The sequence below is a fragment of the Pelophylax lessonae genome (genome assembly GCF_965119305.1).
Source record: "Pelophylax lessonae genome assembly, chromosome: 9".
In the NCBI taxonomy this organism is placed as follows: domain Eukaryota; kingdom Metazoa; phylum Chordata; class Amphibia; order Anura; family Ranidae; genus Pelophylax; species Pelophylax lessonae.
The window spans coordinates 240,465,235-240,490,993 of NC_138776.1; the positions used below are offsets into that span (position 1 = coordinate 240,465,235).

At 45.0% G+C, this 25,759-nt stretch overlaps 1 protein-coding gene across 2 annotated transcripts in view; it reads left to right on the forward strand.

Annotated features, from left to right (window-relative positions):
* Window positions 1-25,759, forward strand: part of KDM2A (lysine demethylase 2A) — a 227,548-nt gene that overhangs the window by 200,662 nt on the left and 1,127 nt on the right. For both annotated transcript variants that reach the window (XM_082266749.1, XM_082266750.1), the window contains 4 exons: window positions 535-1,139; window positions 5,200-5,363; window positions 8,938-9,096; window positions 14,548-14,763. In XM_082266749.1, the coding sequence (XP_082122875.1) occupies window positions 535-1,139; window positions 5,200-5,363; window positions 8,938-9,096; window positions 14,548-14,763 (1,144 nt within the window). The remainder of the gene's footprint in view (window positions 1-534; window positions 1,140-5,199; window positions 5,364-8,937; window positions 9,097-14,547; window positions 14,764-25,759) is intronic.

Here is a 25,759-nt window from a genome sequence, read left to right on the forward strand (position 1 = left end):
GGTAAGGAACTTATCAGCTATATCATCTGGAAAAAGGCCTAGAACACATTGTGAAAGGTCCAACTGGAGTGGGGAACCCATGTGGTCATGGAGAAACGTGATGACCTGTAGCCAAAAGGTTTGCACTACAGGGCATGACCAGAGGATATGCAGAAATGTTCCAGGGTGAGCAGGGAAAGGTAATTTTTAATAAAATATTACAAGATGATGTGTAGCAATTGTATATTCTATATTATTTTTGTTTGTTCTCATGAAAGTGGAGTTACCCTTTAAGTCTGGTATTGAAGTGATGAAAACGCTTAGTAGCTACAGTTGTTGAAGTGTAGGAATTTTGACACTCTTTAACATGGACAAAAAAGATATCTCTTTGCAGGTGCATCTCTCCTCCTAATGTAGGTAAGGACAGTGTTTACTTCCCTGTTGTCTACTGGTAAATGAAAGGTCCTCTTTCAGTTGTTTCGTAAAGTTTACGGTTCATGAAATGCTAATCTTCCAAAAACATAATTCACCCTTTCTCTTGTTTTGTTTTTTTAGAAACGTAAGGCTGTGGATAACTGTGACTTGGATCCCCATTTATCAGCCAAAGTTCTGAGGCCTCCACTGGTACAGAGTCCTCCATCACCACCACTTCTTCTCCTTCCACCTTCTCCATCATCAGGTCCACCAACGCCGCCACCAAGCACGCCACAAGTCACGCATGTCGGCAGAGAAGACAGAGTCATGCGGCGGCAGCTGGCCAGAGAGAAAGAGAACCACCCGAGTGGGCGAGAGCAGTCCGAGGCTGACCGGGTCTGGCATCGGGGCTCCTACCTCACAGTCACACTACAGCGGCCCCCAAAAGAGCTGAGTAGTTCTTCAATTGTCCCCAAGCTGCAAGCCATTACACCAAATTCCCGACATCCCATCCGCCCACTGCCTCCTCAACCGCCAGACGATTATTATGATGATGATGATGAGGATGAAGAGGACGAGGAGGAGGAGGATGATGAGGAGGATGAAGAAGGGGAAAACGGCCTTATGTTCGGACAGAAGAAAGACCAGCTGTCCATTCAGAAGGATGTATGGCTTTCTGTCTTCCAGTACCTCACCAAGAAGGAGCTCTGTGTGTGTATGAGGGTCTGCAAAGCCTGGTATAAGTGGTCAGTGCTTGTATTCTTGTATGCTTTTTAGTAGTTCTTAACTTAAAATAGAGATCTTAATAACAATTAACCAATAAGGCACTTTTCCACTGCAAGTACCAGCTCGGCTCTACTCGGCCCTGCTTGGCCCGGTTTGCTTTTCCACTGCTGGTACCGCATGGTACGGTGTTGGAAGGGTTCGGTACGGTATGGTTTGCTTTTCCACTAAAGTAGTACTAAAGTTAAGTGGGTGGGATAACAACGGGGTGGGTGGGATTCTCTGACCAATCAGTGGCTAGTAGTGACTGCATGCAAAGGATTGTGGGATATGGTACCGGGTATGGTACCTCTTGGAATCACAATCGAGGTGGTACTGTTTTTGAGAGCCGTACCGTTCGGTTCCATGCAGTGGAAAAGCGCCGCCGTACCGTACCGAACCGTTCCTACACCATACCATGCGGTACCAGCAGTGGAAAAGCACAAAAGCGAGCCGAACCGTTCGGTTCCATGCAGTGGAAAAGTGCCTATAGTGTAGCATTAATGGAAGCAGGGATCCAGCAGGCAGTCAGTTAGAAAAAAATGGGCTGACCTTCCCCTATGGCAATTCTAGTTGCCATGTTGACTTGCTGAACCAATGACATCTCTAATTTTGAGTCACTGCAATAAGTATGGAGTCCAGATCTTCTTGCTTTACCATGACATTCTAATCTACATGTTTATACCGGGTCAGTGCTCAATATTGCAGCCTGTATTTTTCCGCTCATGCCTAAAATGTAAGCCGCAGTATTTAGCCTATGGTACATCATGGAGTTTTTTTCAGCTTAATGTGGTACTGAGGTAGAGCTGGTCACATTACTTTTTATATATTCAACTCCTTTGTATTTGTTTTGTGTTCTGCCAGCCACTCAATGCCAGTTGATCACAGTGCATTTCCCAAAGCAGAATAGGTTGAGGTAAGGCTGGCCATACAGCCGTGGCCAAAAATTTTGAGAATCATGCAAATATTCATTTTCACAAAGTCTGCTGCCTCCGTTTTTATGATGGCAGTTTGCATATACTCCAGAATGTTAGGAAGAGTGAGCAGATCAATTGCAGTTAATTGCAAAGTCCCTCGTTGCCATGAAAATGAACTAAATCCCATAAAATAATTTCCACTGCATTTGTGAAGAAGGCTTCAGGAGGCCAAAGAAAGTCCAGCAAGCCGCAGTACCGTCTCTTACAGTTGATTCAGCTGCGGGATCGGGGCACCACCAGTGCAGAGCTTGTTTAGGAATGGCAGCAGGCAGGTGTGAGGGTATTTACATGCATGGTGAGGAGAACACTTTTGGAGGATGGCCTGGTGTCAAGAAGGCCAGCCAAGAAGCCACTTCTCTCCAGGAAAAACATCAGAGACTGATATTCTACAAAAGGTACAGGGATTGGACTGCTGAGGACTGGGGTAAAGGCATTATCTCTGATGAACCCCCTTTTCCAATTGTTTGAGGCACCTGGAAAAAACCTTGCCTGGAGAAGAAAAGGTGAGCGCTACCATCAGTCCTGTGTCATGCCAACAGTAAATCATCCAGAGACCATTCATGTGTGGGGTTGCTTTTCAGCCAACCGTCTCCTACAGTTGATTCAGCTGCGGGATCGGGGCAATACCAGTGCAGAGCTTGCTCAGGAATGGCAACAGGCAGGTGCGAGGGTATTTGCACGCATGGTGAGGAGAATACTTTTTTGGAGGATGGCCTGAAGTCAAGGCCAGCAAAGAAGCCACTTCTCTCCAGGAAAAACATCAGAGACTGATATTCTACAAAAGGTACAGGGATTGGACTGCTGAGGACTGGGGTAATGATGAACCCCCTTTCCAATTGTTTTGGGCACCCAGAAAAAACCTTGCCTGGAGAAGAAAAGTTGAGCGCTACCATCAGTCCTGTGTCAGGCCAACAGTAAATCATCCAGAGACCATTCATGCTTCTCAGCCAAGGGAGTGGGCTCACTCACAATTTTGCCTAAGAACACAGCCATGAATAAAGAATGGTACAAAAACATCCTCCGAGAGCAACTTCTCCCAACCATCCAAGAACAGTTTGGTGATGAATAATACCTTTTCCAGCATGATGGAGCACCTTGCCATAAGGCAAAAGTGATAACTAAGTGGATTGGGTAACAAAACATTGAGATTTTGGGTCCATGGCCAGGAAACTCCCCAGCCCTTATCCCATTGAGAACGTGTGGTCAATTATCAAGAGGCGGGATGAATAAAGGTCTTGGGGGGAAAAAAAGGGTCAACACTGCAAATATTGACTTCTTGCATAAACTTAAAGTAGAACTATAGGCAAAACTTTATTTTTTCATTTTGTATTGCGTAAGGGAGGGTTATAACCCTGGTCACATTTTTTATTTTATTTTTTTGCCATCTGTGTCCCCTTGCAGAGTTTTTTTCTTCACTTCCTGTCCCATAGCCAAACAGGAAGTGAGAGGAAATCTCTGCAAAATAAGGGAAATCCTTGGGGACCCCTAACTCGCCAGAACTAGTGTCCCTTTTGGAAGATTTCCCCTTTTGTGGGGGCAACTCCAAATTTAGGATTTTCTTTTACTTTCAATGATAATGATAAACAGGACAAATAGAGGGGGTGAATATCCTTAATGGGGGCACAGACAGCAATAAAAACTGACAGGTGTTCTAATCCCTCTCCACTCCAAAAAAAAAGTTTTGCCTTTAGTTATACTTTTATGTAATTGTCAATAAAAGCCTTTGACACTTTGGAATGCTTGTAATTATACTTCAGTATACCATAGTAACATCCGACCAAATCATAAAACACTGACGCAGCAGAGTTTGTAAAAATTTTTGTGTTTCTCAAAACTTTTGCCCACGGCTGTACACTGAATTTTTTTGAACAGATATTGAAATATATATTGATATATATATGAAAATTCTCATCAGTACATTCAGGCTCGGTTCACATATATGCAATGCGGGAACCCTGTGAATGTACTGCGGGTTTCCGCATCCTTTTCAAATCGCAGGCAGTTCACACTGCCATATGCAAATTGCTGGTGATGTCAATACAAGTTAACGACAACCCCAGATCAGTTCCCATATTGCTGTGCGAGCTGATAGTTCGGACCTGAATCTACAGATTACAGTGTGTAATCTCAGCCCCTCCCACTGCTCTCCTGAGAACGGGGAAGGAGAGCGGAGGAAAGAAGGTATTTGGGATTAGAATTTATAGACAAAAAAACCGACACACAGTACTTCAGATTCTGCTGCGGACCCAAAAAAGGGTCCTGTGCGTGTTCTGTCCGAATCGGATGCTAATTCAGCCATACAATGTGTATGGCTGAATTGGCATCTCAGACATCGCATGTGATTTTCAGAGCAGTGCGCTCCGAATTACATGCGATGTCTGACATTGCTATAGTGTGAACCGTTGCTCAATGACATCACAAACGTCATTTGAAAGTACTTAAAAAAAGTTTGCTTTTAACATTTTGATTTTGGAGTGAATGGACTTTCCTGAAGAAAAAACACATTTGCTGTTAAATTATTCAGAAAACATTTTCCATCCTGCTTCTAATTTTCCCATTACATCAATGAACACGGATTTGACCCCACGGTTAAAAATTCAAATGCTCTTAAAAATAAAAATTTCAGACATATTACTAGTGTTTGGACAGCGTAAGAGTAATCCAGGCAACTGGCATTCTCAGAAGGAGGTCATCGATGGTTGGTTGCATTTATATTTCTTTCGGTGCACATTCCCTTTAACAATAAGCTGCAGACACAGAGCAGTCCATTTGCATCTTACAAGCAAAGGCTAGTAATGAATAGATTGGAGTGGTTGCCCTTTTTGTTTGGCACAGAGCGAGCAATACCTCAGGGGCTGAATACCATGTCTGTGCTGCCCCAGCTGTGAGGTCCAGTGTGAGGAGAGAGTTGACTGAAGAGTTGAGAGGCATTCTCTATCCTACATTTTCTGTAAGCCATTTACAGGCTAGATGTCGGGAAGGTGTCAGCTATTCAGATTATGAAGTTTCTTGCTTATATACCCCCTTAGGAAGGACTTTGTGCTGAACATCTGTTTTTGTCTTATAGGGGATGTGACAAACGCCTCTGGTCCAGGATTGATGTCAGCCGCTGCAAGTCTCTGGTGCCTCAGGCCCTAAGTGGCATCATTAAAAGACAACCAGTACAGCTCGACCTGAGCTGGACAAATGTATCCAAAAAGCAGCTCACTTGGTTGGTCAACCGATTACCTGGTGAGTACAGATTACAAGGGACAGTGGGGCTTTTTTTAATAAAAGCAAAAATGGTACATGTTTAATGGTACCAGCCTAATCTCTTGCATAACAGCACTCAAACTGGGAGAAGAGAAGCACAAGGCCCCTTTGACATGGGCTTTCCAATCAGGTCCTCCTGTCAGTTTTTCAGGCAGACCTGATTGGATGCTCCATGCACCCCTATGGAGCGGCAGATGTCAGCAGTGATATCTCCTCTGACACCCGCTGCTATCGGGTCTGTGAAATCCAGACGGATGGAATCCCTATTTTCCATCCGTCTGGAGGATCGGATGAAAATGGACAGGCGGTCTGTTATCATCCGATCTCCCATAGAGGAGAGCGGGGATCTGACAGGTCTGTCTCTGCATGCACACAGAGTGGAGACAGACCTGTCATCTGCCTGCGCAGCGGGGAATCAGAGGATTGAGTCCGCCAAGCTGAAAGCCCGTGTAAAAGGGCCCTAACTGGGAGCCAATCAGATTTGTTGCATACAAATAATGCTGACAAGTTCTCTGCTGGTAGGAGGAAAGAGTGGAGGGTATGGCCTAATCAGTATGCTGCTGCTTATTCCTTACCATGCTGAGGGTGTAAAGGGATTACACCACTGTATTTCTATAATCTATTACAGAGAAAGTGGTGGGGGGGGGGGACTCTGGGTGAATCTAGGATGAAAAGGGACCTCGGGATCCTAGTTGACAACCGGCTTGGCGGTGGCATGCAATGCCAAGCTGCTGCAAGCAAAGCTAATAGAATACTGGCATGTATATAAAAAGGGCGATTCACTCAAGAATTAAAGAGATTATTCTCCCACTCTACAAGACTCTGGTCTGGCCACATCTGGAGTATTCCGTCTAGTTCTGGGCACCGGTCCTCAGAAAGGATGTGCTGGTACTGGAGAGAGTACAGAGAAAAAAATAAAAATTAGGGGAATGGAGGATCTCAGCTGTGAGGAAAGACTACAAGCACTAAACTTATTCTCTCTGGAGAAGAGATGCTTGAGGGGGGATATGATATCAATGTACAAATACTGTACTGGTGAGGATCCTAACATAAGGAACAAACTTTTCAGAGAAAGGGAATACAATAAGACACGTGGCCACTCACTAAAACTAGAGGAAAAACGGTTTACCCTTAAAATACGTAAGGGGCTCTTCACTGTCAGACCAGTAAGGATGTGGAATTCTCTTCCACAAGCAGTCGTATCCACGGGGAACATCGAGTTTCAAAAAACTATTGGATGGACACCTTAAAGACCACAACATACAGGGGTATACAATGTACGGTTAGCAGCAAACACACACACACATCATAGGTTCAACTGAATGGACTGATGTCTTTTTTTCAACCTCACTAACTATGTAACTATGTAATTGTTAGCAGCTGTACTGTATGATGTGTAAATCTTACAAATATACGAAAGTACAAATTCTTTGTCAGGAAAAATCTTTCTTGTATGTGTATTTCATCTGTTAAGCAGTTTACATGTTACACTTTTAAAAACTATCTATGCTGGATCTTTCTGTTAGGAGATGGCTGGAAAAATTGTGAGCAATAATGACTTGCATTGGTGCGTAATTACACACGTTTACAGACATATGGCCTTTCAAAGTGTTTGAGCGCAAGCGGACTACTGGCCAGAATATTTATTCTAACCACTGGAATACATTTTATGTGCATTAACGCAAGTCAATTATGCTCATAAGCTCCTCCTCAAATGCAGCTTTTGGTGCAATTTTTGTAATGCCTCTAAACTGCTCTTCAAATGTCCTTTTTTTATTTTACAAACTTTTACAACAATTTTACAACTTTTTTGAGAAATTACAGTTTACATGACAAGTGCAGCTTACACTATCAGCAGTCGGGGGTAGCTGAGGGAAGAAAAATATCCTCCAATATAGACCTGTGGGTATAAAAGGGATGAGAGGAGTTATGTAAAGCAAATATCAAGGCAGGAATAACCCATCCAATCACATATCCTTAAAAGCAAGCCGTAGTAATTAGAACACTGGAATGGCAATTGTGCACAAGAGTTATAAACCCTGGTACCTTCAGACATTATATCTTATTAGCAAAGGGACATGAGGGAGGGGAGGGAAAAAAGGAGTAGAGGGGGCAGAGACAAAAGGGAAGAGAGTGTGAAGGAAGGTCTCCATTGGCCCTCCTGAACAGATATGGATCGTTAAGCATTTTTAACCCAAAAAATAAAAATGCTCATGTTCCTTTTAAAGCATGAATAACCACACAGTGCTATCGCAGTGTAATTTGTCCCTTTCTTTGTTCTAAAATACCTGGTTGATCCTGCCTGTTCCTATGTCCCCTTGTGTGAACTGACTACAGTAGTCATGGCTGCTGATCCATAATACCGTAGCCAGTTTATGTGCCTCCATCATCCCACTGGGTTCTGAGCGTCTCCCATCCCTCCCTGCCTGTCAGCTCCAGTCTGTGTCAGAGCAGATCTGCTGCCCACCCCTTCCCTCGCCTCTATTTCACTGCGTTACATATCCCCGATATTTGTATCCTCTTGTTTGTTTCTGCGGTCTTGTGACCTCCCTCTGCTGGCCGGCTGACATCAGTGGGTAATCTCAGCCCCTCCCACTGCTCAGGGAAGGAGAGCGGAGGAAAGAAGGTATTTGGGATTAGAATTGATAGAAAAAAAATGATACACAGTACTTTAAAGCTATATAAAACAGAGCGGATGCAAATAGAAATATGTGACTTCACAACCAGTTTAACTCCTAATGTGCATGGGCTAACCTTAAACTAAGTTTAAAGGCATAAAAAAATTCTGAACTCCTGTAAAATCATCACTTTTATGCCTGAGACCTAATTATGATCTGAGCCACACAGCACCGTATAAAATACTGGCCTACACAGAAGCTGCGTTATCCTTGGTTGGCCATTTAAGACAGTTGGAGAGACGGTGAACAGCAGGATCAACCAGGATTTTTGCAGAATACAGAAAACGTATCTCATAGTGAATTGAGTATGAACAGCAAGTAATGCAGCATGTTTTTAATGATGTGGGTTTAAAGTGATATTAAAGGTACATTTAAAAAAAAAAAAAAAAAATGTTATAATTACATGCTCTGTGTAATGGTTTTGCACACAGCAGCCCTGATCCTCCTCTTGTCAGGTCCTCCGCCGGCACTCCTGGCTCCTACTCTTCTCAGAGTGCCCCCATAGCAAGCCACTTGCTCGCTCCTGAGCTCCGCTCTGTGTATCCATAAAATGAAGGGAAATCTCCCCAATGAAACCATGGGCAAAAAACATGTTTACCTCTGTTTTTTGGCCTTATTAAAATATTTATGTAATAATAAGGATCTGCGGTTCAGAGAAGTAGGTTATCTACCACTAACTAATGGAAGACAACAAAAATACCTGAGGAATCCATCTGGACTTCACCTACAAGGCTAAAAAGAGTTGAGCTTTGAGTATATTACATCCTGTTTGTGGAAAATCAGTTATGGCTTTATTGCTCTAGGCTTATGATTTAACTTGAAGGTAACTCTTTTAAAACAAACCAACCTAATATTGCTTCTGTGATCTGTTGTAGCATTGAAAGACCTCATCCTGGCAGGCTGTTCGTGGTCTGCCGTGTCTGCCCTTAGCAGTTCTAGCTGTCCTCTCCTACGAACACTGGATTTGCGTTGGGCAGTAGGAATCAAAGATGGACAAATCAGAGACCTGCTGACACCCCCATCAGAAAAGCCAGGTAACCTTGTGGTCAATTTTTGTTTTATACAGTGTTTTTTGACTCTGCATGCCAGGGACTCTTTAACAGAAGAGAAGTGGGTTGCAGGTCTTACTATAAATCTTACTGAAGCTTAAATCTTTTGAAGAAAGATCACTGCCATTTATCACTGGAACTTCCAAATTGTCTAAATTAAAGATGTTGCAATCCTCCATGGATGAGGAGAGCTATTTGCATCTGGTTGCTTTTGAGGTTTTCCACCATAATATAAAATCCTTTTGTGTTATGACCAGCACTGACACATGAAAGTGCTCTATATTACGGTCTAGTTCAGGACTTGACAAATTTGATTTGAATCTAGACGCCAGCTAAAAAAAAGTTAGGAGGCAGTTATTTTTAATGAACACTGAGGAAGCTGGCTGTCCTCTCTGCCTCTGAGGCATTCACTGGACTGCAGCGTCTGGCGTCACCAAGAAGCATTTCCGAGCATGCGAGATCCCTATGTTGGACAGGCGCGCTCCTTTTTTTAAGCTTGAGAAAGGAGCGTGCCTGTCCAACATGGACCGTGAATTCCCAATTTAAAGCTCACCATACACTTTACAATTGGATTGTACAATCTCCTTAGATTTTCCATCAACTATGTGCGATAAGGGCCTGCCTAATTGGAAAGCATTGTTTAGGTCCTCATATTTAATAACTTGGGTAGCTCTATAGTGGATTGCCCACAGATTGTACAGAGTGTATGGGGCTGCTGAACACAGGAGTGAAGGAGAGCCTGTGCAGTCTATGGAGTGGAAGCAGAAAACAAACCGAAAACTGGGTTGGCGATGCAGCAGAATTGCAGTCTTGTAGATTCGTTGGCTGGAAGTTAGTAGCCTGGGACAGACTTTGTATGGCCTCTCCCTCCACCCATCACCTACTCACCATGGCAGGTCGTCCTGGGGCTCAGTCTGACTGCATGACGACGGAGGTAGAGCCTGCAGAGTGAGGACCAGCCCTGTCTCTGGGCAGACACCTCCACCATCTATCCCCTGATCCTCCTGACGGATAAGTCCACTCATACAGATGTCTGTGTACCTGTCATCAGCCCGACCCACTAGAGGATACACGATACATCTTTGTCTCCAGTGCGGCAAACCTCTTCCCAGACGGCAGCCGCGGTGTTCTATGCCGTTGGTCTTCCAAAAAAAATTACTCCTCCCCTTACAGTGTAGATGAAGAGTCGTAGACCTGTGCGGACTTCACTACTATACAGGAGTGTTAGGGCTCTTTCACACAGTCCGCCTCCGTAGGCGGATCCGTGCTGCTCAGCAGGGGATCGTAAACACAGATCCCCGCTGAGCAGGAAGGTGTCATCTCCCTCTCCGCTCTGTGTGCGGAGAGGGATATGTCAGAGCCCCATGCATATCTATGGGGGAATCGGATGAGAGCGGACTGCCTGGAAAATAGGGTTTCCATCTGTCCGGATTTCACGGACTGGATTGGATGCGGATGGCAACGGGTGTCAGCGGACATGTCTCCGCTGACATCCGCTGCCCCCATAGGGATGCATGGGGGATCAGATCAGATCCGCCTAAAAAAACTGACAGGCGGATCTGATCGGATCGCTCGTGTGAAAGGGGCCTTAGCCTATCTTTTGTAGATGGGATTTGTTCTCTTTTTTAAATGGGCTGACAAAAGCCCAGGCGCTAGGACGCAATTTCTGGTCGCTATTGTGACCTCTTGCCTGGGATTTGTCGAGCTGTGGTCTAGTTAACCCCTTATTGGCTCAGTCATCTCCAAACCGGGCCCAGATTGCTTACATCACCTGCTATAATTTGGTCACATGTGGCATCTTTAAAGATGCATTAGATCCTTGTACTGGTCAGGTTGCCAAGAGTTAAATTCTGTGTCTATGAGCACAAATTTTGTATGAATAGATGTCCCCCAACTAACCCCAGAAAGGAAGCTCATTGAGCAATATGATGTTTATGCACCTATTATTTTGGAAGCATGCACAATCCAGCCACAATCTGTCTGTGGCCATTTTAAGACCACCCTGCTGGTTGCTTAGTTGGATCACAATAGACCCATTTCTCTGGTTCAAAGACTGTTAAGAATCAGAAAAGATATACTGATAGTGACGAAAGGTTAATAGGTAAACGACTGGTGGCAGATGATTGGGCTTCCATATGATTAGACTGCTGGAGACCTCAGTGTTGAGCAGATGTGCGGCTCTCCAGCAAGGTGCTAGCAAAGGATGTTTTAACCTTGTTGCAGCAGCAAGCAGAAGACAAATAATTAGGATGCCCTTATTTCTCTTTCGTTTATTGACAGCCACAGCTCCTCATCTTCTTGACCATTGAGTTATACTGCCCCCTACAGAAGTAGGACACTGGGCAGAAAAGAGCTTGACCACACCTGTGGGTCAGTCCCAGGGGGTATACTCCCACTCTCTGCTATAGGTACTCAGTTTTTTTTTTTCTACCTAGTCAGGACCTAGTTCCTTGCTGGGATCTCTGGTCCTGGCAATTTTTTCTTTTTATATGGAATGTTTTTCCCTCTTTTTATTATTTTGTTCCTGTGAGATCTACAATCAAGTGCCGGACTGGATAATCTAGATCCAGAGGGTCCCCCCCAGTCTGGCCAGCGAGAGCTTGCAGACCGCATCTCCATGCTAGGTCAGCCGCAACATAATCCCACTGGATGGGGGCTGGCCTGCGAGTTAAACGAGGGCGCATACGAACTGGCTTCGGCCTGAGTCCCAGCATTTCCTCCTGGCTGACAGCACCCACATTACGATGGAGCAGTGGTCTGTCTGGAGCGGTGCCTACCCTGTTCCTTGTGTGGTAAGTAGCTGTCCCCCTTCCCCCACCTTACCCCTGGATGATTTTGGGGTGAACATGGGTCCCTCCCTGGGTTGATCGGACCCCCGGGCTCCCCTCCCTCCCAGTCAGCCACCCCCCCTTTCTCAGTGGTCTTCTGCAGTCCTTTGCCCCCCATCTAGACCCCCCCCCCCCCGGGTGGATGTAGCATTTTAGGGTGGCCTTGGGTGTTGAGATTGGGGGGAGGGGGTGCGCTGCCAGCGACTGAACAATCAAACCTTGGGAGGGGGATGGGCCTGATGGGGGCGCCTGCCAGGGGGACCCCTTTCCTGTTGGGATAGTTTTCGAGCTTCTGGGGTCCCCCCTGGTGCCGCACGGGGCCGCCATTTTCGTGTAGCCTTTTATGCTACAGATCGGCAGCCATTTTCTTGGTTTCCCATTAAAAATGGCAGCCCTGTTTTTGGAGCTGAATGGGTGGTGATTCGGCTGTGGGAGCCCCTCCTTGGCCTCTAGTGCTAAACCCTGGATATTTCTCTTCCTATGGCCGCATGGTGTGCAGTTAGTGTGATGCTGTGAGTACCTGTCCGGTGGCGGTGAGTCTGTCTGTGGGGTTCTCTCTCCCTCTCTCATGTGGGGAATGTTCATTTTATCTGGAGGTGTTTCATCAGTTGTGTCTCCAGGGGGGTGTTCCCAAGGTGGATCTGTTGGCCTCTCGCCTCAACAGGAAAGTGCAGAGGTTTGTGGCACGGTCCTGGGATTCTCTAGCCGACGCCACAGACACATTAGTGGCTCCTTGGAGTCAGTATTGTCTGATTTATGCTTTTCCTCCTCTCAAGCTTCTGCCAGAACTCCTGCGCTGGAATGAGGCAGAAGGGATTCCGGTCATTCTAGTGGCTCCAGACTGGCATCGCCGGTCCTGGTACGCTGATCTGGTGTGGCTGGTCACAGATGCTCCTTGGAGACTTCCTCTCAGGGAAAATCTGTTGCCGCAAGGGCCATCCTGCTTTACAGTCGCTGGCTTTGACGACTTGGCTGTTGAAAGCCAGGTGCTGAAGGATAGAGGATTGTCTGACTCTGTGATTCCTACACTTTTAAAAGCTAGAGAATCTACTTCTAGGAGAAGATTTACCATCATACTTGGAAGACGTACATTGCGTGGTGTGAATCCCTCAGGGTTCACCCTCACTCCTTTTTGGCGGTTTTCTTTCAACGTTGGCCACACACTCCTTGGTGCGTACCTTTCTCCAGGGGGTGAGACACTTGATTCCTCCAGTGAGTACTCCTTTGCTGCCATGGGACCTCAATTTGGTGTTGTCAGTTCTCCAGAAGCCTCCCTTTGAAAACATTTGGGAGGTTCCCCTGCCTACATTGTCCCAGAAAGTCGGCTTTTTGTGTGGCTATTACTTTTGCGCGCAGGGTGTCGGAGCTGGCGACGCGGTCTTGTTGTTCACCTTACTTGGTGGTTCACAGGGATAAGATGGTTCTTCTTCCATATCAGTCGTTCCAATGGTCCTCTCTGATTTTCATTTGAATGAAGACATCGTGTTGCCCTCCCTGTGTCCCAGGCCTAAGCATCCTAAGGAAATTGCCTTGCATTCCTGGATGTGGTTTGGGCAATAAGGGTTTTCCTGGCAGCTACGAAGTCTTTTAGAAAGTCAGGCTCACTATTTGTCCTCATGGATGGACCTTGCAAAGGGTTGGCTGCTTCTACTGTGACCTTTTCCCGATGGATCAGACAGACTTTGGTTCAGGCTTACTCCATTAAGGGTTCAGTTCCTCTTTTCCCTGTTAAGGTGCACTCTATTTGGGCGCTTAGTGCCTCCTGGGCCTTCCGTCATCAGGCGTCGGTGATCCAGGCTTGCAAGGCGGCCACCTGGTCATCTGTGCACACGTTTGCAAAGTTCTATAAAGTGTATGGGTTGGCATCTGCGGATGCTTCCTTCCACCACAAGGGTTCGCAGGCTGCTGTTTAGAGGACTTTGTCCTCTTTGAGGGGGTTTTAATTTTTTTTCAGGTGAGCTTCAGTTGTTTTATGGTTGAGCTTCATGTTACCTGGTTGGCTATGTTTAGCCTTGGGAAGTAGATATTTTTTCTTGCTGTTCCCACCCCTCATGTTTGACAATGCTTTGGGATGTCCCAATGGTCAAGAAGATCAGGAGCTGTGTACCTATAGCAGAGCCTGTGAGTATACCCCTGGGACTGCCCCATAGGCGTAGTCGAGTTATTTTCTGCCTAATGTCCTACTCCTGCAGTATAACCCAATGGTTAAGAAGATGAGGAGCTGTGTCCGTCAATGAACGAAAGAAAAAATGGGGTTTTTGACTTACCGTAAAATCCATTTCTCTGATGTTCAATGACGGACACAGCACCCACCCCTCTGTGGAGTTGGGTTTTTCTCTTCTGTCATTGCTTGTAATAAAAATGAGTACCTATAGGGACTGCCCCATAGGCATAGTCAAGTTTTTTTCTGCCTAGTGTCCTACTCCTGTAGGGGGCAGTATAACCCAATGGTTAAGAAGATGAGGAGCTGTGTTCGTCAATGAACATCAGAGAAATGGATTTTACGGTAAGTCAAAAATCCTATATTTCTACTGCGTGTTGCAGGCATCTTCTCATTTACTGACATCTTTCTTTTTTTATTTTTTTCCCTCAACCATGACTTCTGTAGGACACGACACACGCAGCAAGCTTCGTTTCTTGACTGACCTGAGGCTCTCTGGTTTAGACATCTCTGACATCACGCTGCGGTTGATAATTCGGCACTGTCCTCACTTGTCTAAGCTGGACCTCAGCCACTGTCCACTTATGTCAGACCAGTCTGTCAACCTGCTGACTGCTGTGGGCTCATCCACACGAAACTCTCTCACACACATCCACTTGGCAGGTAAGTGGAAAGAAATAGTCCACAATCCAACTTGGCTTTAATGATTATGGCAAATGCTTTTTTCGGTGTATGTATAGCCAAACCTTATTTTTTCAGTTTTGAATAGAGTAGGGAAGGGGTAAATCTTGGGATAAAATCTATCAGGGTTTTTTCTTTTTTCCTTTATTGGGGACATTTTATTTACTTGTGGAGTTGTGACATGAAGTTAGGAAGTAAGGGCTATTCCCCGGATTAGACTGTTGTCACTAGAACAGGCGCTCACAATGGAAGATTTTCAGATCTGCTTTGTCCTTCCATAGCAGTGTCCAACTCCTTTTGGGAAGTTGCCCATTTTCGTGCTTCCAGTGATTAAGTAAGTAACCACTGCCTTTTGGTGACAAGTCCTTTAACCACTCCCTTGCAGTCCATAAAAGGCAGCGATGGTGTGACTTATACCTCAAGCTTCCTGGAGTGTGAACCTGATCTCTGCATTTCCTGTCTTTTATCTGCCCAAACACTGCCCCTTAGTGTGATTGGCATAGCCTGATAATGCATATCTCTCAGCTTTGAGATGAGAAAGCACAAAACCTTTTAGTACAAAGCATGTAAGCAAAAGTCTCACCTCTAGGCAGCAATGAAAACCTCTGTTCAGTCCTGGAAGAAAAAGAGCACCGCAAGTGAAAGATCTAATGGTAGAGACCCAATGTGTTTAGTGGGGCTCATAACTTCCAATTCATTAGGGCCCAGCCACAGGAATCATGAGGTAAGAAAATTCAGATCTCCGGGACCCTTCCACTATCACAGCTGGGCAGACAAATCTTCCACCTCGCAGTGGAAAGGAAAAGGCGATTTTCCAAATGGCTGATTTGGAGTGTTGAAGAAAAGTTGAAATGTCGGCAGGGTGATATAGGATTGTACAGATACCATGATGATGATAAATTCTATAATTAGGGAAAATAGCCCATAAATAAAAGTCATGTCAGTTATGGAGTTCTATGCCACAAAGCTGTCTGTAATTTTGAGTAAAATCCGTGTACTGTCTCATTGTACCTAAAATCACATTGCACCATTTTCCCAAAAGAACGGTTTAAAGCGGTTGCAAACCGCTGCGCTTTTTTCTTTCTCTTTATTTTTTTTTCCTACCTGCAAGGCAAAGGCATAATGTGCTGGTATGCATCGCATACTAGCACATTATGTTAAACGCACCTGAAAACGAAGCATTCCAGCGATGTGAAGGCACCGTCAATCCCTACCCGGTCTTCCCCCACGCCCCCCCGGGTTCGCGGCTCTGTGACTGGCTGGAGCCACCGTGACGGCCGCCAGTGATGGTACACTTCTCTGAAGAAACACCACGGGTTGCCGTTCCTTCAGAGCGCATGCGCCAGTGACGTAACTGGCTGCTAGCTCAGTAAATATCTCCTAAACGGTACATGTTTAGGAGATATTTACACTACCTATAGGTAAGCCTTAATATAGGTTTTACCTATAGGTACAACTTTAAAGATGGAAGTTTACTTCCTCTTTAAGTTCCTCTCAATACTGCACATCAGTCACCCAATTTTATTTTCTTAATTTGCTTTCTTCCTTTAAATTGTGTTTTAATCTTAAACAAATCCTACTGGATTTATCCAATTTTTGTGGCACTCTCATTCTTCAATACTGTACAGACATATTTTTTCAAGAGACGTATAAATGAATACTCTTGGTGACAGAAAGCGGTCTTCAAAGAGTTCAAAACTCTACTAAGACTACTTATCTTCTCCATTCAAGGGGTCCAGCTTTCCTACAGTACCCAACCTACTTGTGGAGGTTCTAAAGACTTACCTTTCTATCCAAAACTGAAAAAAAAAAACTTTTTAACTGTACATACACTTTAAAGGAACACTTTTATAATATTAATACATACTGTTATATTAATATTATTCATACTATTTTTACAAATTAAAAAAAAAAACGTTTTACCAATTGGTGCAAGTTCCGGTCTTTTTTAAAATTTTTTAAAATGAATATCTGCTTACATATCACACGCTACTACGCGCATACTGAGCATGATCCATGTTCTCCCCATAGGCATTCCTTACTATGCCGTATCCACACTACCACACGCATACTGAGCATGATCCATGTTCTCCCCATAGGCATTCCTTACTATGCCGTATCCACACTACCACACGCATACTGAGCATGATCCATGTTCTCCCCATAGGCATTCCTTACTATGCCGTATCCACACTACCACACGCATACTGAGCGTGATCCGTGTTCTCCTCATAGGCATTCCTTACTATGCCGTATCCACACTACCACACGCATACTGAGCATGATCCGTGTTCTCCCCATAGGCATTCCTTACTATGCCGTATCCACACTACCACACGCATACTGAGCATGATCCATGTTCTCCCCATAGGCATTCCTTACTATGCCGTATCCACACTACCACACGCATACTGAGCATGATCTGTGTTCTCCTCATAGGCATTCCTTACTATGCCGTATCCACACTACCACACGCATACTGAGCATGATCCATGTTCTCCCCATAGGCATTCCTTACTATGCCGTATCCACACTACCACACGCATACTGAGCATGATCTGTGTTCTCCTCATAGGCATTCCTTACTATGCCGTATCCACACTACTACATGCATACTGAGCATGATCCATGTTCTTCCCATAGGCATTCCTTACTATGCAGTATCCACACGCATACTGAGCATGATCCATGTTCTCCCCATAGGCATTCCTTACTATGCCGTATCCACACTACCACACGCATACTGAGCATGATCCATGTTCTCCCCATAGGCATTCCTTACTATGCCGTATCCACACTACCACACGCATACTGAGCGTGATCCGTGTTCTCCTCATAGGCATTCCTTACTATGCCGTATCCACACTACTACATGCATACTGAGCATGATCCGTGTTCTCCCCATAGGCATTCCTTACTATGCCGTATCCACACTACCACACGCATACTGAGCATGATCTGTGTTCTCCTCATAGGCATTCCTTACTATGCCGTATCCACACTACCACACGCATACTGAGCATGATCTGTGTTCTCCTCATAGGCATTCCTTACTAAGCCGTATCCACACTACTACATGCATACTGAGCATGATCTGTGTTCTCCTCATAGGCATTCCTTACTATGCCGTATCCACACTACCACACGCATACTGAGCATGATCCATGTTCTCCCCATAGGCATTCCTTACTATGCCGTATCCACACTACCACACGCATACTGAGCATGATCTGTGTTCTCCTCATAGGCATTCCTTACTATGCCGTATCCACACTACTACATGCATACTGAGCATGATCCATGTTCTTCCCATAGGCATTCCTTACTATGCAGTATCCACACGCATACTGAGCATGATCCATGTTCTCCCCATAGGCATTCCTTACTATGCCGTATCCACACTACCACACGCATACCGAGCATGATCCATGTTCTCCTCATAGGCATTCCTTACTATGCCGTATCCACACTACCACACGCATACTGAGCATGATCTGTGTTCTCCTCATAGGCATTCCTTACTATGCCGTATCCACACTACCACACGCATACTGAGCATGATCCATGTTCTCCCCATAGGCATTCCTTACTATGCCGTATCCACACTACCACACGCATACTGAGCATGATCTGTGTTCTCCTCATTAGCATTCCTTACTATGCCGTATCCACACTACTACATGCATACTGAGCATGATCCGTGTTCTCCCCATAGGCATTCCTTACTATGCCGTATCCACACTACCACACGCATACTGAGCATGATCTGTGTTCTCCTCATAGGCATTCCTTACTATGCCGTATCCACACTACCACACGCATACTGAGCATGATCCATGTTCTCCTCATAGGCATTCCTTACTATGCCGTATCCACACTACTACACGCATACTGAGCATGATCTGTGTTCTCCTCATAGGCATTCCTTACTATGCCGTGTCCACACTACCACACGCATACTGAGAATGATCTGTGTTCTCCTCATAGGCATTCCTTACTATGCCGTATCCACACTACCACACGCATACTGAGCATGATCTGTGTTCTCCTCATAGGCATTCCTTACTATGCCGTATCCACACTACCACACGCATACTGAGCATGATCTGTGTTCTCCTCATAGGCATTCCTTACTATGCCGTATCCACACTACCACACGCATACTGAGCATGATCTGTGTTCTCCTCATAGGCATTCCTTACTATGCCGTATCCACACTACTACACGCATACTGAGCATGATCTGTGTTCTCCTCATAGGCATTCCTTACTATGCCGTGTCCACACTACCACACGCATACTGAGCATGATCTGTGTTCTCCTCATAGGCATTCCTTACTATGCCGTATCCACACTACCACACGCATGCTGAGCATGATCTGTGTTCTCCCCATAGGCATTCCTTACTATGCCGTATCCACACTACCACACGCATACTGAGCATGATCCGTGTTCTCCCCATAGGCATTCCTTACTATGCCGTGTCCACACTACCACACGCATACTGAGCATGATCTGTGTTCTCCCCATAGGCATTCCTTACTATGCCGTATCCACACTACCACACGCATACTGAGCATGATCCATGTTCTCCTCATAGGCATTCCTTACTATGCCGTATCCACACTACCACACGCATACTGAGCATGATCTGTGTTCTCCCCATAGGCATTCCTTACTATGCCGTATCCACACTACTACATGCATACTGAGCATGATCCATGTTCTTCCCATAGGCATTCCTTACTATGCAGTATCCGCACGCATACTGAGCATGATCCATGTTCTCCCCATAGGCATTCCTTACTATGCCGTATCCACACTACCACTCGCATACCGAGCATGATCCATGTTCTCCTCATAGGCATTCCTTACTATGCCGTATCCACACTACTACATGCATACTGAGCATGATCTGTGTTCTCCTCATAGGCATTCCTTACTATGCCGTGTCCACACTACCACACGCATACTGAGCATGATCTGTGTTCTCCTCATAGGCATTCCTTACTATGCCGTATCCAGACTACCACACGCATACTGAGCCTGATCTGTGTTCTCCTCATAGGCATTCCTTACTATGCCGTATCCACACTACCACACGCATACTGAGCATGATCTGTGTTCTCCTCATAGGCATTCCTTACTATGCTGTATCCACACTACCACACGCATACTGAGCATGATCTGTGTTCTCCTCATTAGCATTCCTTACTATGCCGTATCCACACTACTACATGCATACTGAGCATGATCCGTGTTCTCCCCATAGGCATTCCTTACTATGCCGTATCCACACTACCACACGCATACTGAGCATGATCTGTGTTCTCCTCATAGGCATTCCTTACTATGCCGTATCCACACTACCACACGCATACTGAGCATGATCCATGTTCTCCTCATAGGCATTCCTTACTATGCCGTATCCACACTACTACACGCATACTGAGCATGATCTGTGTTCTCCTCATAGGCATTCCTTACTATGCCGTGTCCACACTACCACACGCATACTGAGCATGATCTGTGTTCTCCTCATAGGCATTCCTTACTATGCCGTGTCCACACTACCACACGCATACTGAGCATGATCTGTGTTCTCCTCATAGGCATTCCTTACTATGCCGTATCCACACTACCACACGCATACTGAGCATGATCTGTGTTCTCCTCATAGGCATTCCTTACTATGCCGTATCCACACTACTACACGCATACTGAGCATGATCTGTGTTCTCCTCATAGGCATTCCTTACTATGCCGTGTCCACACTACCACACGCATACTGAGCATGATCTGTGTTCTCCTCATAGGCATTCCTTACTATGCCGTATCCACACTACCACACGCAAGCTGAGCATGATCTGTGTTCTCCCCATAGGCATTCCTTACTATGCCGTGTCCACACTACCACATGCATACTGAGCATGATCCGTGTTCTCCCCATAGGCATTCCTTACTATGCCGTGTCCACACTACCACACGCATACTGAGCATGATCTGTGTTCTCCCCATAGGCATTCCTTACTATGCCGTATCCACACTACCACACGCATACTGAGCATGATCCATGTTCTCCCCATAGGCATTCCTTACTATGCCGTATCCACACTACCACACGCATACTGAGCATGATCCATGTTCTCCCCATAGGCATTCCTTACTATGCCGTATCCACACTACCACACGCATACTGAGCATGATCCATGTTCTCCCCATAAACCAGCCTTTCTCAACTTTTACAACACAGAGGAACCCTTGAAAGAACTTTCTGGTCTCACAATCTGTTTCACTGTTCCCATTTAGCGTAGCCTTGCTATGTAACTGAGTTATTGAATGTCCCTCATTGTGGTCATGACCTCTCACTAATCAACTTTTTACATCCTTTGTGGCTACCCCATAGTCTAATCAAGGCTCTGGATTGGGGTTCCACTGAGGGAACTTTATCAAAGCACAGGGATGAAGCTGTCACTTAAAGAACACATAGAAGGGTATGGTCCCCCAACTGGTTTGGGAGATCTAAGAGCAGGGATTCCCAAACTACGGCCCTCCAGCTGTTGCAGAACTACACATCCCATGAGGCATTGTAAAACTGACATTCACATACATGACAGGAATTGTAGTTCCTGAACAACTGGGGGGCTGTCGTTTGGGAATCCCTGTCTTAGAGGACAGTGCTATGTTACTGTGCGATTTTTAACTGGCAATTGCGCGGTCATGCAACGCCGTACCCAAACGAAATTTACGTCCTTTTTTTCCCACAAACAGAGCTTTCTTTTGGTGGTATTTAATCACCTCTGCACTTTTCATTTTTCGCGATATTAATAAAAAAAGAGCGACAATTTTGAAAAAATAACAATATTTTTCTACTTTGACAGTTAAAAAATATCCAATATATTAAATTTTTGTCATATATTTAGGCCAAAATGTATTTAGCTACATGTCTTTGACAAAAAAATTCTCAATGAGCGTATTTTTAACCGCTTTAAGACCGGAAGATTTTTCCCCATTCCTGACCAGGCCATATTTTATGATTCGGCACTGCGTTACTTTAACGGACAATTGCGGGGTCGTGCGATGCTGTACCCAAATTAAATGTATGTCCTTTTTTCCCCCCACAAACAGAGCTTTCTTTTGGTGGGATTTGATCACCTGTGCTATTTTTTTTCTTTTGGCGCTATAAACAAAAAAAGAGCGACAATTTTAAAAAAATTATATTTTTCACATTTTTTTTATATGAAATTCCCCCCAAAAAATTTAAAAATCAAAGTTTTTTAACATTTTAGGCCAATTTGTTTTCTGCTACCTATGTTTGGTAAAAAAAATCGCAATAAGCGTATTTTGATTGGTTTGCGCAAAAGTTATTGCAGCTACTGACTATGGGAAATTCATGTCATTGTGTGACACAGGGACAGATCGCATGTTCAGCTTTGCTGAATCCTGTAATCTGTCCTTGCCTGTCCCATAGGAGATCCGCCCGCTTTTTTTACACCAGCGGGTGGATTTCCTCATTCGATCCCCGACGATCGGGGAAGAGCGGCGGTGATGACCGCCTCTCCTCCCCTGGCCCCGACTCCCACTGTGTCTGAATACAGCGGGAGCGAGCCTCCGGCGGCACGCACGCGCTGCAGAGAAGGGGAGGAGTCCAGCGACGTAGGTCTACGACCCTGGACGATAACGAGCCACTTTGCCGCAGTACCCTCAATGTGAGCGGTCGGCAAGTGGTTAACTAAAGAAACCATCAAGCTAATCATTCACTCCCTTGTTATCTCTCTCCTTGACCATTGCAACTTCCTTCTCATAGGTCTACCTCTCCATAGGCTATCCCCTCTTAAGTCTATTATGAATTCTGCTGCTAGACAACTCTACTTTACAGCCGCTCAATGTCTGCCGCTCCTCTCTGCCAATCCCTCCGCTGGCTTCCCATTGCCTAGCAAATTAAATTCAAAATACTAACAACATACAGTGCCTTGAAAAAGTATTCATACCCCTTGAAATTTTCCACATTTTGTCATGTTACAACCAAAAATGTAAATGTATTTTATTAGGATTTCATGTGATAGAGTCCATGGATATGCAACCTGTGGCCCTCCAGATGTTGCAGAACTACAAGACCCTTGAGGCATAGCAAGACTGACAGCCACAAGCATGACCCCCAAAGGCAGAGGCATGATGAGGTTTTGCAACAGCTGGAGGGCCACAGTTTGCATATCCCTGTGATAGACCAGCAAAAAGTGGTACATAATTGTGAAGTGGAAGGAAAATGATAAATGGTTTTTGAACATTTTTTACAAATATGTGAAAAGTGTGGCGTGTATTTGTATTCACCCCCTTTACTCAGATAACCCTAACTAAAATCTAGTGGAACCAATTGACTTCAGAAGTAGGACAGAGGAGGAGGGAGGTTTGGGATTTGAAATGAAGCACACGGCTATAAAATGATGAAAATCAATGTGCAATATCATGTTTATTAGTACATATACACATATTGAGTCAATCTTCTTCCCGACATGCATTCCATCTGCTGGGGATTTGGATTTTAATAGTGCTGCAGACGTGTCTTTTTTTTACACACTCCCAGCCGTGACCAGCAGTGTGTTTACTTTAGTAAAGCCGACTGCCGGCCTTCCTGTGGAAGTGATACAAGTGGCTGTGAAGCCGCTTATCACTGCCGCCATGTGCGGCCCTTTTTTTTTTTTTTTCTGAAAAACAGTGATGTTTATTAAAAAGATCAATATATACCAACAAAATGACCAAATAACAAAACAACAAAAACTGTCTAAGTACAGTAATATCATATAAAAGTAACACAGTATATCGTGCAATAATAGCAGGCAAGGTAAGCACTACACAAGTATAATAGCAGCAAAAAGTATTTGTCAACGTCAAGTACGCTCTGTGTTAAAGCGGTTGTATACTTAAAAAAATTAAAAAAAAAAAAAAAACCCTGCAAGACAAAGGCATAATGAGCTAGTATGCATCGCATACTAGCTCATTATGAAATACTTACCTTAGAACGAAGCCCCGACACGGACCCCCCGGACACCGCTGTGGGAGCTGACATGATCCCTCAGCGTCTCTTCCGGGTTCGGCGACTCCGACACTGTGATTGGCCGGAGCCGAGTCATTTTTCGGCAAGTTCCCGGCAAGGCACGCTGAAGGTCCGCCGGACCTTCATAGCGCATGCGCCGCTCGCGTGAGCAGCTGCATGCAGTGCAAATATCTCCTAAACCGTGCAAGTTTAGGAGATATTAATTGTACCTACAGGTAAGCCTTATTATAGGCTTACCTGTAGTTAAGTCGCAAAAAGCGGTATACTACCGCTTTAAGTACACGTGTCTGGACTTTGGAGCCATCTGTCCCAAATTTTGTCGAATTTATATGGGCAACCCCTATGCCTATACAGAAGGCGGTGATATGGAAGGACACTGTTAACCTCCTTCAGCCACATATGAAAATCAGGAGGGCAGTCCCTCATCCACTGTCTAGCAATCAGTTTCTTAGCCATAAACAATGTTTCTTGTAGAAATATCTTAAGAAATTTATTCATATCCTCATCTGGGTAAATCCCTAAGAGGCACTGTTTAGGGTTCAGTTGCAGGGGGGAATCCCATTTTATCATGAAGGAAGGACACTACTTGTTGCCAGTATCTCTGAACCATAGGGCACTGCCAAAGCAGGTGGAAGAACGTACCTGGAACCAAGTGGCACATCGTGCATTCCTGAGTAAAACCATGCCGGAACCGTGCCAGCCTGAGAGGTGTGAGATAGGAGCGATGGACTATAAACAGCGATAGACTATAAACAGCTGAGTAAGCCGATCAGACAGCTTAGGGGACACCCTCTGGCAGGACTCCAGGGCCTCACTCCACTCCTCATCCTCCAAACCTCCCACATCAGAATCCCAGCGAGTCTTGAGGGTATATGCTATCGTGGTGGAGGAGGGTGTGTGCAATTCCATATAAAATATAGAAATTAGGTGTCAGGGGTCAGTGCTCTTAACTATTTCCAGTATAGGGAGAGACTCCATCTGGGGAAGAGCAGAGGGGAACTGAGCGTGGAAGGCATGTTTGACCTGATAATATCTGAAGAGCATATGGTCAGGTAGAGAAAAGGTATCCCTCAGAGCAGCAAAGGACCTCATAGTGTTTCCCTCCAGGAGGTAAGACAGATAGTGTACGCCTCTGCTGCTCCACAGTGTAGAGTCTGGCAGTTAGCAGAATTCTCGGAGGGTCGGGTTTTGCCACAGAGGGGTAAGAGCATGTATCTGGGAGTATTGCAGTCTGGCCATCACTGCCTCCCAAATTCGGCCACTGCGGCACTTTTAACTCTACATGCTGAGCCTGTTGGCCTCTCCCGTATAAGAAAATGTGGCGATGCCGCAACCATGAGTCAAGCCAATCATGCCCCCAACTAACTGAACATTTATCACTTCCATCAGCTCATCCCCCAGAGTTATAACCTTTTGCACCACTTGCCCCACCCTATTAGATTGTAAGCTCTTATAAGCAGAGCCTTCTTGTATTTTATTGTATTGTAACTGTACTGTCTTCCTGTTGGCGCTATATAAATCCTGTATAATAACAGTGCTGATAAGTGTTTAAACTCCTATTTTTGCGCATTTGTTAAATAGCAAGTGGCTAAAGCACGAAAACATTGACAAATGTATTTTGTTTATTTTTTTAATTAACTTAAATTCAGTATTGCGTTTTTTTTTGTGATATTTGCCACAGGTAATAATACATTTGCGGTATTTGTGTCGCGTGCAATACTTTGTGTAAAAAACATAAGTATCGCATGCGCCTAGTTAGTGAATAGACCCTTGAATCTCTTCAAAGCCTTACAATATAGCCTGTCACATGTAAAAATGGAGGGGGGCTACATTGAGAAACACCACAAATCCAACCTTTTTTTTTGTATAATCTTTATTTAAGTTTCGAATACAGACATAAAAACAGACAAAAAGGTAAAGAGAA